The sequence below is a fragment of the Bos mutus genome, chromosome 21, assembly GCF_027580195.1.
Source record: "Bos mutus isolate GX-2022 chromosome 21, NWIPB_WYAK_1.1, whole genome shotgun sequence".
Classification (NCBI taxonomy): Eukaryota; Metazoa; Chordata; class Mammalia; order Artiodactyla; family Bovidae; genus Bos; species Bos mutus.
In genome coordinates this window covers 12,000,227-12,017,264 of record NC_091637.1, presented here as the reverse complement: position 1 = coordinate 12,017,264, position 17,038 = coordinate 12,000,227, and the positions used below count along the sequence as shown (strand labels likewise).

At 41.9% G+C, this 17,038-nt stretch overlaps 1 protein-coding gene across 3 annotated transcripts in view; it reads left to right on the top strand.

Moving 5' to 3' along the window:
- MCTP2 (multiple C2 and transmembrane domain containing 2) overlaps window positions 1-17,038 on the top strand; it is a 261,100-nt gene that overhangs the window by 173,963 nt on the left and 70,099 nt on the right. For all 3 annotated transcript variants that reach the window (XM_005891571.3, XM_070358172.1, XM_070358173.1), the window contains one exon: window positions 963-1,082. In XM_005891571.3, coding sequence (XP_005891633.1) covers window positions 963-1,082 — 120 coding nt within the window. The remainder of the gene's footprint in view (window positions 1-962; window positions 1,083-17,038) is intronic.

Sequence of the window (17,038 nt, the reverse complement as noted above, 5' to 3'; positions counted from 1 at the left end):
GTGTTGCTTCTGTTGTTCATTCACTCAGTCATGTCCAACTCTTTGCGTCCCCATGGACTGCAGCACGCTAGGCTGTCCTGTCCTTCACTATCTCCCAGAGTTTGCTCAAACTCATGTTCATTGATCTGGTGATGCCTTCCAACCATCTCTTCCTCTGTCACCCCCTTCTCCTGCTCTCAGTCTTTCCCAGCATCAGGGTCTTCTCCAGTGAGTTGGCACTTCCCATGAGGTAGCCAAAGGATTGGAGCTTTATAGACTTTTTCTTCTAGATGTGATGAGCTAGAATATATGAGATTTCTACTAAAACTACCCAGTTCCTTCCAAACTAAAAACTGAACAGCACAAGTCCTCACTCTATTCTATCTTTCTTAAACACACACACACAAATTCACACACATCACATGCCTGATGGCTGTATTTTTTACCAGCTCAGTTTTGTGTTGAACATTATTGAAACAGCCTGTTCTCCTTTATGGCACCCCACTCCAGTACTCTTGCCTGGAACACCCCATGGACGGAGGAGCCTGGTAGGCTGCAGTCCACGGGGTCCCGAAGAGTCGGACACGACTGAGCGACTGCACTTTCACTTTTTACTTTCATGCATTGGAGAAGGAAATGGAAACCCACTCCAGTGTTCTTGCCTGGAGAATCCCAGGGACGGGGGAGCCTGGTGGGCTGCTGTCTATGGGGTCACACAGAGTCTGACACGACTGAAGCGACTTAGCAGCAGCAGCAGCAGCAGTTCTCCTTTAAAGGAGCTATAAAATGCAATGGATTCTCTTTTCCTCCCTGAATGGTCATATTTTAAAAATGAATTCTAGAAAAATTTTAGGACTCTTCTTTATTGTTTTGTTAATTATTGGCTATACAGAATATAATTCAAATGACCAAGCCGTCTGGTCTAAAGAGAATAATTGAAGTGTGTAAATCTCATTCCCTGTTTTCCATTTTTTTTTAATTAGATCTTATCCAGAGATGTAGACCGAGTGAAGAGACTCACCATGGCTATATGGAATACAATACAGTTCCTTAAAAGCTGCTTCCAGTGGGAATCCACGCTGAGAAGTACAGTAGCATTCGTGGTAAGGTTCCTTTTTTTTTATTAAAAAAAATTCAGATTATTTACTCTGAGTCCCAAATCCAAAGGCAGGTGGGTTTTATTGTACTTAGATGAAACAGAATGGTGCACATTCAGCAAAGCTGAAGTTTATACCAGTAAGGAAACTTAAACAATAAAGGATATACAGCCACCTTCTTACAATATATTATGTAGGAGACATAGGAGACTATGTAGGAGGTTTCTTTCTAAGACCATCCTTATCAAATTTATCCTTGGAAATCCCTTAACTTACCCAACTCATGATTTAGTCACTCAGTCGTGTCCAACTCTTGCAACTCCATGGACTGTAGCCCTCCAGGCTCCTCTATCCATGGGATTGTCCCAGGCAAGAATATTGGAGTGGGTGACCAACCGAGGGATCAAACCTGGGTCTCCTGCACTGCAGGCAGATTCTTTACCCACTGAGCCACCCAACTCATACTCATATACTATCTCTTGATAGGCTTCCCTGGTAACTCGGTAAAGAATCCACTTGCAATGCAGGACACCCTTGTTCAATTCCTGGGTTGGGAAGATCTGCTGGAGAAGGGATAGGCTATCCACTCTAGTATTCTTGGGCTTTCCTTGTGGCTCAGCTGGTAAAGAATCCGTCTGTAATGCAGGAGACCTGGGTTCGATCCCTAGGTTGGGAAGATCCCCTGGAGAAGGGACAGGCTACTCACTATAGTATTCTGGCCTGGAGAATTCCATGGACTGTGACAATGAGTCGAGCGTGACTCTGAATGTTTCTGGGGCCATTTGTTTAATCACTACATGGGTCTGTTTCTCTCCTTCTGTGCCCGTAAGTGCTTGTGTTTTTTGAAAAATGGCAGATGAAAAATCACATGACTAAATGAAGACTGCCTTGCTGTAATTTATGTTTTAAGTAAATCATTGACAGACTTTGGTATGAAAAACATATGTTCATATCAAACCTCTTGAGTCATAACTGATTACTACAAGTTGACTCAACAGCACTGAGGAGAACCATGATGTCTGTGAAATACACTTTTATAATACCATCGGCCCTTCCTTATGAGTGTGCTAAAATCACAGAATCTCAGACCTGCACGTGATCTTCAAACCACCTGGGTCAACCTCCGAGAGTCCCAGAATCTAGTAGGGACTTGAGAGTTATTAATAGCACAGCGTCCTCACTTTGCATCTTGGGGCATCCTCCCTTGTCTGTAAAGGAGCTTGTCGTTGATCAGATTGGTAGCATCCGGCGTGGGAGGAGGAAGAAAAGAAAACAGGCGCTCAGCTGCTCTTCTTGCGCCTTCTGTATTGTGCCAGTGGTACCCAACCTTTTTGATACCAAGGACTGGTTTCATGGAAGACAGTTTTTCTGTGGACCAGGGGTGGATGGTGAGGGGATGTTCCAGGATGATTCAAGTTTATCACATTTATTGTGCGGTTTATTTCTCTTATTACAGCAGCTCCACCTCAGGTCATCAGGCATTAGATCCCAGATGTTGGGGACCCCTGTGTGATGTAATTAACTCCTGTCCCCTGTACAGGTCCCAGTGTGACCTAATGCCTGTGTAAGCAGTTGAGTCACGATCGTGGCTCTTCTGTCCCCTGCGTCCTATCATTAGGCTCATTCCTACCCACCAGGCATATCTGCATGAAAAAAAACAGTCAGTCCCAGAGGTCAGTGGGTTCAAAGTCACTTCCACTTTTATTACGTAAGCAGTGTACTGGCTCCGCAAGAGGCCTTTTCTCAGCCATTGGGACTCATTCTATTTTGTCCTTAGTTAATGCTAGTTTTTCATTGGTTTGGGAGGCAGAAGTTCTGTGATGGCTGCAGCCTTGGCCTTTAACGTCCTTTTTCTTTGGTTTAAAGTTGCCCGACCAATTGGCCTTGGTTACACCCTGAAGAAGGGTTTCTTTAATCCCTATCTGACTTTGGGGGTCGATTCGCCCACTTTCCTTTCTCACGTTCCCCCTCAGCTGGTGGCTGCTCCTCTTCAGCCTCCCTGACTCTGTTTCCCACCTGAATTCTCTTTACAAACTTTCCAGGGAACGTTCTCTGTGATTCCGGGCAACAGTTACCACTTCTGGTGGCTTCTTGCACTCAGCACCCGGGCCGGCCGCTGGGAAGAGGAAAGGGTTTCCCCTTTCTGGAGCTTAGTTTCTGGCACTGGGATTTTTACAAAAACAAGAGATCTGTTGCACTGGATTATGTAGGGGATGACAGAAATGATTAATGGGCTGTCAGCGTGATCTGAAGAAAGATCACCACAAGTGAATACAAGTAAGTTGTTTCATGGAGGGGGCTGCTACCCGGGAAGTGAGCCTTGGCAGCGGGGCCGCTTCTGCAGTGCCTGCGACCTGAGTGAACCCTGCTTGCCGACATCACATTGCAGAGTCCCCTGCCAGCCTGGCTGCCAGGCTCAGGCTGGCACAAGGTCTTTGCACACCCCTCAGTCCCACGGAATGAAAGATACAGGGGTGCTCTTCTTGCTGGTTTGCCAAAATGTGATTTTGCAGGAATCCCTTGGGGGCATCCAGGACTGTGAGAGGCCCCACTGGCGGTGTGGAAAAGGGGATGTTTTCTGCTGGTCCTCACTGGAAAAATGCAGAGTCAATTACCAGTGATACATGCGTCCCCTCTCTCTCTCTGGGTTGTCTTGAGAGCTTCACTCAGATACACTTAATTTTCTGTTGTCCTTTGGAGTTCGACTTTTGAATGACTGTCTCACGTTGACCCTGACCAGCCATGGCAGATCTCAAGAGATACTGCAGATGTAGACGTGCGTATCTCCCTTCCCTAAGCTGCGGATGTGTGATTTCATTCAAGAATGTTTTTGTCGCTGCCATCATGATGGTCACTCCAAAACCATTTATGCTCCTCAACACGAGAACACCTAAAGAAAATGCATTATTAGGATAAAATATAAAATGTGTCGTAGCCTCCCTTATTTATTTTTTTAATAAGATTATGGGTAGCCGAGCCTTCCTATTTTTCGAAAGACATTTTGCTTTTGTGGCTTTTGCTTACAGACTTAACATCAGCTGCTTGTGGAGGACTGATGGGGAAGCCACCCCCAGGGGGTGCCACTGGCCGTGTCCCTGACTCAGGAGGGCTCCCTTCAGGGTGGTTTTCTGCCGAATGTTGGGTCCCCTGGTGACCTGGGCCAGACAGGGAGGAGGGGAGACTGTAATGCTGAAGCCTGGCCTGCCTCCTCCCATCCCTTCTTGGGAATATCATATTTGTCTTGGCGGGTATGGTACAAACATTCTCCTACAGTCTGCTGAAGACAGACTTCTGCTCCTGGTCTTGATTCATCTGTGTGATGCCTTAATTCATGCTTCTTCCACTTGCCCTGATGTTACAGGGGCAAAACAATTTTTGTGCCGTCTGAAGCAAGGTCTTTTTTTTTTTTAATTTAATTTTTAAAATTTTAATTGGAGGCTAATTACTTTACAATATTGTATTGGTTTTGCCATACATGGAGGGGGGTTCAGGATTGGGAACACATGTACACTCGTGGCGGATTCATGTTGATGTATGGCAAAATTTAATTTCTTAAAAAAAAATTATTCATTTATTTGGCCCTGTCGGATCTTAGTTGCAGCATTTGGGGTCTTCGCTGTGTCATGCAGAACCTTTCGAGGCAGCCCCTGAACTCTCCTCTTGTGTGCTCGGGCTTAGTTGCTCTGTGGCTTGTGGGATCTTAGTTCCTTGACCAGGGATCAAACCCACGTCCCCCATGTGGCAAGATGGATCCTCTACCACTTTGCCACCAGGGAAATCCCTGAAGCAAGGTCTTAAGGCGAGGATTTATTTAACAGTAGGACTGCATGTAGAAGCCTTTCTCTGATAGAAATTAGGATAAGTGCTGTTTGAGGGTTCATTGCCCAGATGTGAAAAGAACCGGGTTGGTTGAACCAGTCTCCACTGGGGCTTGTCCTTCCCCTAGAGGTGCAGCACTGCAAGCTAAGGGCAGAGCTCTAGGAATTTTTCTTCACTTCTGTTTTGTCAGATAACATAAAGCTGCATTACTAACATCATGTCTGTGTGTCTATTTTCAGCTGATAAAAAGCAGGAATGTTATAGGATCATGTTTAGGATATTCTGGCTGTTAATTTTAAGACATTATGAAAGCAAGCCATACATTTTCTAAGGAATCCTGTGGATGTGTATATGAATATATCATATCTTGTTGAAAGCGGGAGTTAAAGGAAAGCAGCGTGTTGAGATCTAGGTCCAGAATCACAGGAGAAAAAGAAAATCTAGGTCCATGTGGTATCCAGTCAGAAGTAGATGAACAAACATGAGGAAATGTATCTTTTTAGGCTGTCTAAGCATCAACCTACCCCACTGGGGATGAATCCCCTCTCCATGTAAGATGGGTGGTTCTATTCCCCATACTAAAAGAAGAAAGTTATCTTTAATTCCCTGACACCTGCTATGTGAATGTTGCTGTATACTGTTTAATTCATTGTTATTGTGAGAAGTTAATTGTGGACTTTTCCTTTAATTTTTCTTGAAGTATAGTTTTACAATGATTTACAATATTGTGTTAATTTCAGGTGTATATCAAAGTGATTCCGTTATATGTATATATGTCTATTCTTTTTCAGATTCTTTTCCCTTATAGGTTATTACAAGACACTGAGTATAGTTCCTGTGCTGTACAGTAGGTCATTGAATGTGAACTTTTTTACAGCAGTCAAATTCTAAATCATACTTCTATAGGCTTGAGGGTTTTTTTGTTGTTGTTGTTGTTAGGATAATTAGGGGAAATCTTGCTCATTACTGCTTTTGAGTCTTTCTTCCTCCCCTAAGTTTTCTAGATTTTTTTTCTTACTATATTTTCTGAGCTTGACATGTTTTAAGTTAAATTGTTTTTCACTCAAAATTTCACAGTCTAGTTTCTCTAATTAAAAGACAAGTTCATATGAGGTGTCAGCTTATTGACAGAGGCCACATGTAGCTGAAATATCATGTCTAGAAGAAGCACATCTGTATATTTCCATATGAATGGATTTTTAAAATATACATGGTGTTTTATATGCATGCTCATGATCATTCCCAGTCATGGGCTTTGAACTCTAGGGATAACTAATGGCTCATGTTGTTTCAGTATTTACTGCGTGTCAGGTACCGTCCTAAGCATGTCATAACTGTTCATTCGTTTAGTTCTTACAACAACCTGCCAGGTGTAGGCGCCAATTACAGTATTTCCCTCTTTTTACAGGTAAGAAAAATGAGCCCATGGAGGTTAAATGGAGGTTAAATAAAGTTTAATAATAACGGGACAGAGCTCATATGCTTTTAAGAGGCAGAGCTGAGATTTCAATTCAGATCATCAGAATTTAGAGCCCTTGCACTTAACCATTGGGCTACACTGCCTCTTATGTATGCCAAAGATGCAGTGATTGTAGTCTTTGTATTTCAAGGACCCTTGTATCCAGGATCCTTGTCCTTAGAGCCAAATACGTGAATTGTGGTCCTTGTATTTAGATAGATAGATAGATAGATAGATAGATAGATAGATAATGACTTTTCCCAGGTGGCGCTAGTGGTAAAGAACTCGCCTGCCAATGCAAGAGAGGTAAGAGGGCTGGGTTTGATCGATGAGTCAGGAGGATCCCCTGAAGAAGGGAATGGCAACCCACTCCAGTATTCTTGCCTGGAGAACCCCATGGACAGACAAGACTGGCGGGTTACAGTCCATAGTATTGCAAAAAGTCAGACTGAAGTGACTTAGCACCACACAGTCACATAGTAATTCCAGGAACAACCATATGAGTCACTTCCTATATGTATCTAGATATTATGAATGGGAATTAAGCCTATCCCAAGATGCTTTGGGAGAAAGAAAGCGTCAATATATGGGTAAGAATAATTCTCAGATATAGTCATTATATTCACAAGAGCTGGAATAAAAGAAGCGAAAGGTGGAAATGTCTGTAGCCTCTTTGGGGGACATCCCTGACTGTGGGAATCACATGCTTATGACATCCTTGGAATTCAGCTTCATGGTCTGGAAAACCTCAGTGCTTGGTTCTAGACTAAGCCCCCAATTGAGGACTGAGTTATCTTTTCCGCTTTTGAAGGAAGCTCTTAGATGATGTAGAAAGATTTTTGAGGAGGGAGTGAAGAGTGAAAAGAACCGAAGGAAGGAACCATGGAAGAAATCTGTTCTTTTCAGATTTTCTTCAGGTATTTCAAGTTGTTCAGAATAAGGGCTAGGAGTCAAGAAGAGTGACTGTCTACATTAGTATATTATTACAGAATATCTTAAAGCCATAGCTTTCAGAGGCATTAGCCTGATTTTCTAGTGTGGGAGGGCCCATATTTCTAGTGTATATTCCCATGTCTAGTGCAAACGCATTATTTGATGATAGTTAAAAGGAATTGAATTTTTTTTAAAAAGATAATTTTGTATCTTGATATTGAACTTATACTGTTCAATCATTTGTCTGAGTTTTTGTTTTTCTCTTAGGTAATTGTATTTTACAAGCCCCAGTATTTGTCTATAAAAAGACCTAAGGTTGTATCATGGCATAAATACATTGATTTTTTCATATGACAGGAAATATTTGCTTGACAGTTGGCATCATCAGAAGATTATTTTAAATAGCAAAGATCTCCCAATGCTGTTAAAAAAAAAAGTTATACTTATATAGTTTTGTCTTTCCACCGATCTTTCAGGCACTTACCTCTTGTATCAGGGAGAGAAGTCTGTGGGGCATTTTTGATGGATTCCTTATTTATTAAATTTTTACTTGGATCTTTGATGTTAAAAAGCAATCTAAGTCTACCATATATCAATGGGTATCTTCATAAAGCTATGCTTTTAACATCTGTGACTTTTTTCCTGTATTTCTTGATTGTAAGAAACTGAAGAATTAATTCTTCAGAGTTGACAGGTCCTGCAATATGATATATAACTTAAAGCATCAATCAACCCCCCCCCATGAGGTTAAAATACAGTTCTCCACTTTCAAACTGCTAGCTTCTACTTAACACATACAGAATTCTTAGCTTTTAGGGATCCTATAATTTTGAGAAGTGTGAAACGATTTCACGTTGAAACTGAAAAACAACAGCAACTGTAACAGAACAAACCTTTCCATCATGCATGAGTGTGTGTACACACACACACACACACACACACACGGCACTGAAAAGCAGAGGGCATTTGGGAAGCAAAAAGTTATACTGCTGAATGTTTTCTGAGAACAGTTTGAAAAAACTTCATGAGACCTAGAGAAGTGCCCCTTCTGTCGCCCACAGGATTCAGATTGAATTTGCTTTGGTACAAATGACTACAATGGACGTTTGTTTTCAGATCGGCCTATTAAAATAGTGCTGGTCACACTGTCTAGCACAGGGAGCTCTGCTCAATGTTAGGTGGCAGCCTGGATGGGAAGGGAGTTTGGGGAGAATAGATGCATGTATGTGTATGGCCCAGTTGCTCTGCTGTGCACCCGAAGCTATCACAACCTTGTTAATCGACTATAAAAAAAAAAAATTTCACAGTTACCATCACCATTTTGTCTTGGAAAAAAAAAAATTAGGCATCTTAAATGCTACAAAAACATATACTTATATGCAAACATCTCTAGGTATGTTACATAGGATGCTTAAGATATGTGCCAGTTTATTATTTTTCTATTTAACATGATCTCCAAAATCTTCCTTTTCACAGAGGACTAGCTAACATACTTTCAGAAATACCGTAAAGTTCTTTTTCAGCAATTTTTTTCATAAGAACAATCCATTATTGTACATTGTGATTGTAATTTTTTACAACATAATTGCACCTTCTATTGACATCTTCTCAGGCATTAACTAATTATGCCATTTAATAAAATTACAGTAATTGCATTAAAAGATTATCTGTTGAAAATTTAAAAGGACACTCTTAGCTAGTTTAGCATATTTCATGTTTATATTTTCAATTTCATAATTGAATTACATTTCCAGACAGAATTCTAGCTATACTGAATGAAATCAGTTGGTATTTTGGAGCATCCCCATTTTGACTAGTAAGCATTAGGTCTTAATTTTTTAAAATTCTGGAACAGCATATGTTGTCAGTCTTCACACGGCCCTGTGGGTAATGAGTGAATGGTTCTGGTAGGCGCAGCCCCTGGTGGGGACTCTCTTATCTCTACCCAGTAGCTTTCCTGTGCTTTCTCTTGGGAGGTATTTGTAAGCACACACTTTTTCACCTTCTCTGAATTTTCTGGTTAGAGACTGTTGTCCTTTGCAGAGTCCAGAGAATTCAGTCTAGTTCACTCTGCTGTCTAGAGATACCCTACTGTTAATTTGAACTTGATCCTGACTCTCGGAACTTAAATCTTAGAGAAAGAAAAGACTTCAGTGACCATGTCAGTCCTCGACCCGGGCCGCGTTTCACGGCCTCCTTCAAGCTTGCCTGTCTCCCTCCTTCCTTGCTTCCCTCCCTCCCTTTCCACAACTGTTGTCTGTCCAGTGTTAGATATTGAGATGCAGAGATGAAATGATCATAGTAAGTCCCCTGTCCATCTATCCTGGGCTTCCCTGGTGGCTCAGTGGTAAAGAATCCATCTGCCAACGCAGGAGATGCAGGTTCAATCCCTGGGTCAGAGAGATCCCCTGGAGGAGGGCATGGCAACCCACTCCAGTATTCTTTCTTGCCTGGAGAATCCTGTGGACAGAGGAGCCTGGTGGATTCCTCTTCTCTTCTCTCCCTCCCTCCTTCTGTCCCTCCCTCCCTTCTCACCCCATCCACCTGCACCCCAGCCTCTCCCCAGCATCCCTTCCCCCCTCTTTTGCTGCTCCCTTTCTTTCTTTCCCTTATCTTACCTCCAGTGTGCTCCTCTTATACTTGAAGCCAAAGTGGTAACCTTTTAATTATTAAAGCACACCATAAGAAAAATTAAACTTGCACTTTAGAGAGAAAATTAAGTAATAATAACAAATATTTTTAAACATATGAAGTGAGCTACAGATGTGGCTTCTTGATGAAAGTGAAAGAGGAGAGTGAAAAAGTTGGCTTAAAGCTCAACATTCAGAAAACTAAGATCATGGCATCTGGTCCCATCACTTCATGGGAAATAGATGGGGAAACAGTGGGAACAGTGTCAGACTTTTTTTAGGCTCCAAAATCACTGAAGATGGTGATTGCAGCCATGAAATTAAAAGATGCTTACTCCTTGGAAGGAAAGTTATGACCAACCTAGAGAGCATATTGAAAAGCAGAGACATTACTTTGCCAGCAAAGGTCCGTCTATCAAGGCTATGGTTTTTCCAGTGGTCATGTATGGATGTGAGAGTTTGTCTGTGAAGAAAGCTGAGCGCCAAAGAATTGATGCTTTTGAACTGTGGTGTTGGAGAAGACTCTTGAGAGTCCCTTGGACTGCAAGATCCAACCAGTCCATTCTGAAGGAGATTAGTCCTGGGTGTTCTTTGGAAGGACTGATGCTGAAGCTGAAACTCTAATACTTTGGCCACCTCATATGAAGAGTTGACTCATTGGAAAAGACTCTGATGCTGGGAGGGATTGGGGGCAGCAGGAGAAAGGGACGACAGAGGATGAGATGGCTGGATGGCATCACCAACTCGATAGACGTGAGTTTGAGTGAACTCTGGGAGTTAGTGATGGACAGGGAGGCCTGGCGTGCTGCAATTCACGGGGTCACAAAGAGTCGGACACGAGTGAGCAACTGAACTGAACTGAACAAATGTGGATAGGAATTATTAGCTGATATAGCTATTGAGAGGCTGGGTGTTGCTGCCCTAACTCAGAGAAAAACTTCACTGAAGTGGGTACAAGTGTGCACACAGACACACGGTTGCTGTTTCATTGCAAAGGTTGTGAAGAACCTGTTTGAGGATGGGGTTGAAATGCAAAGCATTGTCTTCTGTGTTATGTAATTAATGTTTAAGAGTCAGCTGTCTCTAGGGCTGATTAATGTGCATGGAAATGCCAAATCATGGGGTTCTATCTTTCAGGCTATGATAGTACTTTTCATGTTTGACCTAATAAATTATGTTCTTTGTATCAAAAAGGGGGGGTTTATTTTAATATTTCAGGGTAATGTCATATGCTTAAGAAATTCAGTGTAACTTAGCCGTATTATTGAAGGATTGTGTTAGGGCATTGTGAGCTATGGACTGAATGACAGAGGCCCAGTCTTTTATCTGTGTACCCATCCTTACTGCTTATCTCGGGATTGAGTATACTGCAGGCATCAAATCAATGCTTCTTAGAAGAGTACTGGAACTCATGCACATCATCTGTTATCAGATACTGTTTGTAGTCCAGTTACTATTCTGACCTTAGCAACCCGTGACCCCACCAGAGGGTAAGATTCAGAAACAGCCAAAAATAGCTTCATTGTAATGTTTTTGGATATATGTTTTCTCAACTTTTTCTCAAGGCTATCCATGTTGGGTGGGGGCTGGTGCTGATTTGCAGCTAAATGGCCACAAGACATGGGTAGGAAAACTGGGGGAGGAGGAGGGGAACTGGCAAATCTCTAACCCAGATCCACAGCCCCTGAATCTGCAGGGATTTTATTTTTGATTCTTACAGAGCCAAGTGCGTCCCCCCCTAATCTGTTTCTATATATGACACCTGGATGTGCAAACATTTTGTGTGATGCAAAAACGGAAAAGGAGATTTCGAAATAAAAGAGAGGGCTTGGGCAGAGAGGAGTAGAGTGCTCGTGTGTCTGAACACAGGACTGGTTTCCTGCTTCAGTTCTGACCTGTTGAAGAACCACGCTCAGCACTTGCATTTCCAGCTAATTCGATATTGCCTTTTTGGTGGTCCGAGCTTTGTCATTTGTTTGGAAGCTGTCATCTTTATTAGTGTCTCTGGCTGATCTTCGAGGCTCCCCATTAGGTGGCGCGTGCTCTCCGTTGTCTGGCTGGGCTCCGCGAGCCGCTGGCCCTTTTATTGCTGTGTGATGTGGGCATGCTCGCCGGGCAGCCTGTAATTAGACCCACCACAGATGACAGTTACAAGAGAGCATGGTAATCATTCGAGCTGCCTGATCTGATGTGTATGGAGAGAAGCCTTCTTTGTGGTCTGGTCAGGGTTTACTATATTGTATTATAGTTTTGCCATTTGATTTATAATTCAGGAAGGTGTGTTTTGCTCCTTCTCTGCTGAGCTTGGAGTCATGTCATTGGCCTTTGAAATAATAGAGCTAATTTGGGGGGTGATGTTTTAATTGGACTGATACTGTCTCTCCCACTTTTATTTTAAAATATAGGAAGACAGCTAAATAAAAAAGTCTGGTTATTATGTCATCATCTAAACCCCATTCCTGTTCAATGTTTACTGACTATTTTAGTCTCCTTGGGATTTTCTTATAACCCAGATCCATGCTTTTGGGCCCCTAAAAATAGACTTGCCTATTTCTGTCCTCGCTTTTTAAAATTTTGGTTTTAACTCACTGCCAGAGATACTTGATTTTGTCAAGGAAAAGTAAAAAGAAAGGAATACACTCCTTAGCTCGGTTGGTACTAAAGCGAGACCCCCATGGCTACAATTTTAAGTCTGGAAAAGCATGGAGCTCTATGTTCTTTCACAGGGGAAGAAACTGAAGGATTGGGAGAGTGATTTTTTCCTCCTGGGCTTTAGAATGGAGGATCGTCAGCCCTGATGCCATTTTCACAATGTGTGGCTTGGGTGGTCATAAATTTTGCAGTGATGGTTTCATTTCATGAGTATGAGCTGTATCTACACAGTGTCCACAGATTGCGCTATTAAAAGTTCTTTAAAAACACACTTTTCTGCAAGTCTTACCTGTGGAAAATATGCGTCTGGAGAGTCGCTACCCAGAGGGGCAATATGCCGTGGAGGAACAAATATCTATAATGTTACTTGGTGTGGGCTTAGCTGACCCTTTTCTTGTCTTTGTAAAAAATTGTTTATTTATTGACTTGTTTTTATTTTCAGTTGCACTGGGTCTTCCTTGCTGCCCGTGAGCTTTCTCGAGTCGCAGCGTATGGGAGTTGCTCTCTCGTGTGGGGCTCGGGCTTCTCGTGGGGGCTTCTGCTGTGAGCACAGGTGCTGGGCACGCGGGCTCAGCGGTTGTCGCATGTGGGCTCTAGAGCTCGGGCTTTAGTAGTTGTGGGGCACAGGCTTAGGTGCCCCGTGGCATGTGGGATCTTCCCGGATCAGGGATCGAACTTGTGACCCCTGCATTGGTGGGTGGACTCTTATCCACTGGACCACCACGGAAGTCCTTGACTGCCCCTTTGCTTACAGCAGATGAGTGTTCCTCAGCAGGACTTGATGGGGACAGTGCTGCTGCTGGGGGTGAAACCGAGGAGGATGATCATCAGTGTTTGCATGTTCTGGGTGTTTAAGTTGTGACTTCTGCTCTTCAACTTGTTCTCACTTTATTAGGCTACAGCAACACTTTCAGATTGAAGGCAGGAGGAGAAAGGGACGACAGAGGATGAGTCGGATGGCACCACCGACTCAATGGACATGAGTCTGAGCAAACTCCAGGAGTTAGTTGGTGATGGACAGGGAAGCCTGGCGTGCAGCAGTCCATGGGGTCACAAAGAGTACACAACTGAGCGACTGAACTGAACACTTTTAGCGAAATATTGTCTCGCATTTGTCTCTTGTTTTAAAGAGCAGCAGAATACTAAGTATAAATTTGCAAACAGCAACATTTCTTCTGCCCTGGTATAAGCCAGGCACATGCACTTGTAAACTTTATTTTCAACTATTCCATAATAAAAGAGCCTTTCCTTGGAAAGTGTTGAAGGCCTCACATTGAGGACATTTCCACAGACTTGTTTCTCCTCCAGTTTCTACTTTGCAGAATAGGAAGATGTGATGTGTGTTTAGCTGTTAAAAAATTAGCTACCTAGGCCTCAGTCAACTTTGCTGCTTTCTGTAAATTTTATTTTGCATTCCATTGGTGATCTTTAAACTGTTAGTAATGGACATGTTTCAAGGGAAAAATAATTGGTTGCCTGGAAATTTAGTGCATGTGCATACACACATTCATGACCACACCCAAGGAAGGGAAGAGGAGGGAACTGGGAGAGGGGGAAGAGGAGAAAGGAAAAGAAAAAGAATACCAGATAGCCTTTCCATTGTTGGAGTTTGCTTAAAGACAGTCCTGCAGGTGGCGATAGAAACTCATAAATGATAAAAGTCCCAAAGTAAATTTCTGTGCAGTTTCTTGGGGATTTTAATTTTGGTAATTTATTTTTAATTTGATAGAGTCATCTACAGGCAGAAATCATTACATTAGAAAAAATTCGAATACGCATGTTATGTAATCTCTGTTTTTATAAAAATTTTCTCGGATATTCTGTGGCTTGTTCATCTGTATATGCACAAGAGATAAGATCTGGGTTACTGCTGAACTGGTACAGATTTTATATGGCAAATAACCATTTTAAGCCTCTTTTAAAAATTTTTTGTTTTACTTTTCTTAGCCTGTAGCTAAAATTTGATGCCTGTACCATTGGTTAGGTTTATAAAGTCTTTTGCTATTGAGTGCTAAGTTGCATAAGTTTAGTGGTGTGTGTGTGTGTGTGTGTGTGTGTGTGCATGTGTATGTTTTCTTGTGTGTAATTTCCTCCTCCAGAGGATCTTCCCAACTCAGGGAGTGAACCTGTGTCTCCTGCATTGGCAGGCAGATACTTTACCACTGAGCCACTTGGGAACCCTCTTGTGTGTCAAAAGATAAAATCAGTTGCTTCCATAGGGCATTTTCTTCCGTAGCCAGTTGTTGAAGGGTAGTTTTAATCTGAGAGGACTCACAGGCTATTTATTTTACCCAGCAATAAAAACACAACATAAACAATTTGTTGTGAGAACACTAGAAATTGTGTGCTGCCTCTGTTAAGTCGCTCAGTCGTGTCCAACTCTGCGCAACCCCATAGACGGCAGCCCACCAAGCTCCTCCGTCCCTGGGATTTTCCAGGCAAGAATACTGGAGTGGGTTGCCAGTTCCTTCTCCAAGAAATTGTATAGTGGATTATGATAACAGTTTTTAGTTATTTTAATTATTTCATTTTAGATATCAGGCATTGTTTAAGCAAAGTTAAAACATTCAGTAGATATTTCTTCCCTGCTAGTTAACGTTCAAAAGTTCTTAAATTGCTTTTTGTGAATATATATTTTCATTTGCCATTTTTCCTTAAGTTTGGGTTTGAAGATGCAAACTCTAAAGTGATTTGCTTAAACATAAAGCTAATTTTCAGCTCTCCTCTTTTCATGTAGCCTCATTTAAAAAACCTTTGCAGTGCACATTTTCAAGGGGAACTGCCTTGATTCCAGAAAATGTAATTATTTTGGTTTAAATGCTTTAAGCTGTAGATGTTGAGTGTCATCAACAGACAGCTATGATAGTCTCGAGCAAATTGTGTGAAATTCAGTCTTTGTCTCTCTCCTGAACTTCGCTAAGTCTTGTGGTGAAGTTCAGAACTTACAAGGTCTTGTATGCTGTACTTTTAAATATAGAATTTCTTAAAAGGGGGGGAAAAGGGAAGAGAAAAGAAACCTTCTAGCCTTCTTATATTCTATTTCAATTGCTGTTCCAATTACTCATCAGGATAGCAAGTCAGACTCTCGGAAAACCTATTTTTCTGCTTTCACGTAAAGAATATTCAGTTCTTTGCTCTGTTAGCAACTGACCACAAATCTAATCCATTAAAAAATATATCGTGGTAAGCAGTTCTTGAAAATGTTTATAATAAATGGTAAAAGCCAAGCTTTTACTGTGAGATTAGCAGTTGCAACAGGATGTGTTCATCAGGAAATAGGTTACTGCCTTAACAGTGTGTCTTGCCATGTAACCTACAGGATAGATGAAGATTTAAAAGCTTGCAGTGCAAGGAGTTTATATGACTTCCTCCCTTTGCTTTCTTTTGCATATTACAGTGTTGTTTATCACACGTGTTTTTCTCAACGAATCTGTTCTGAAGTTCATATTATAGACAAAGAGCATCCAGTGCTTTGGAGGTCATCCCCCGCCACACACACACACATCCATATAAAACAAATTCACTTTTACAGAATGAACTCTGTAGCTTAAGAAAAAATAATAAGAGAATGGTGAAAAATGATTTTCCTAAAGTCTAGACTCACCCTTAAACCACACCCCCCCACATCTTAAAGATGCAGGAAGTACTGCTATGGATTATGGTGATTTTCCTGCTTTTTGCTTGATTACCTTCCCGTGTCAGAGGCAGTGGGCAGTAGAATAATGCCTTCTACGTGGATGATACCTATAGTCACACGCACGCAGTGACTAAGAGATCAAATATACTGGCTAAAAAGCCTTAGGGAAGCATTATGTGTCTGAGGTCTGATCTATTGTCTGGGAGGTCGGAGAGTGTTAATGCACTCTGCAAAGATTACACTCCCTCTCTAATTGCTCCAACACTTCCTTAAAGGATTTAAACAGTCAGGAAAGGTGATGCTCCTTGTCAGTTTTTGTCTTCTGCCTGCAGTTGAAGTTTATCTGTCTTTCCGCTGAGACCACTAGATCAAGTAGCCTCGCCAGTGTCAAAGGCATAAACTCTGAATTAAGAGTGAAAGCAATGAGAGATGTTATTTACAGCTCCATTATGACTTGCTCTTTAAATGCTTTGCATTCCATCGCTGGTGTTTACATTGTGAAAACGACAGCATGTCCGTATTCAGAAAAGGGGGGCTGAAAGAAGTCCAGGGCTTCACTTTGACTTTTGATCAGATTTGTTTTCATAATCTTTTCTCAATGCCATAAGGGCCAGTGTGGCATTTTGCATTGAAGTTATTTCCGGTAAAGGCAGATGTAAAGAATAATGGACTTTAGCATTTCCTCTCTGCCGCTTCCCCCACCAACACACAAACACATACACACACTCAGTTCTGAAATACTTATCTTGAATTAGGCATGTACAATAGACCTGTTATAGACCTGATAACTTTGTCTAGAACATCACTGGAAATTTCATATGTTGTGCAAACC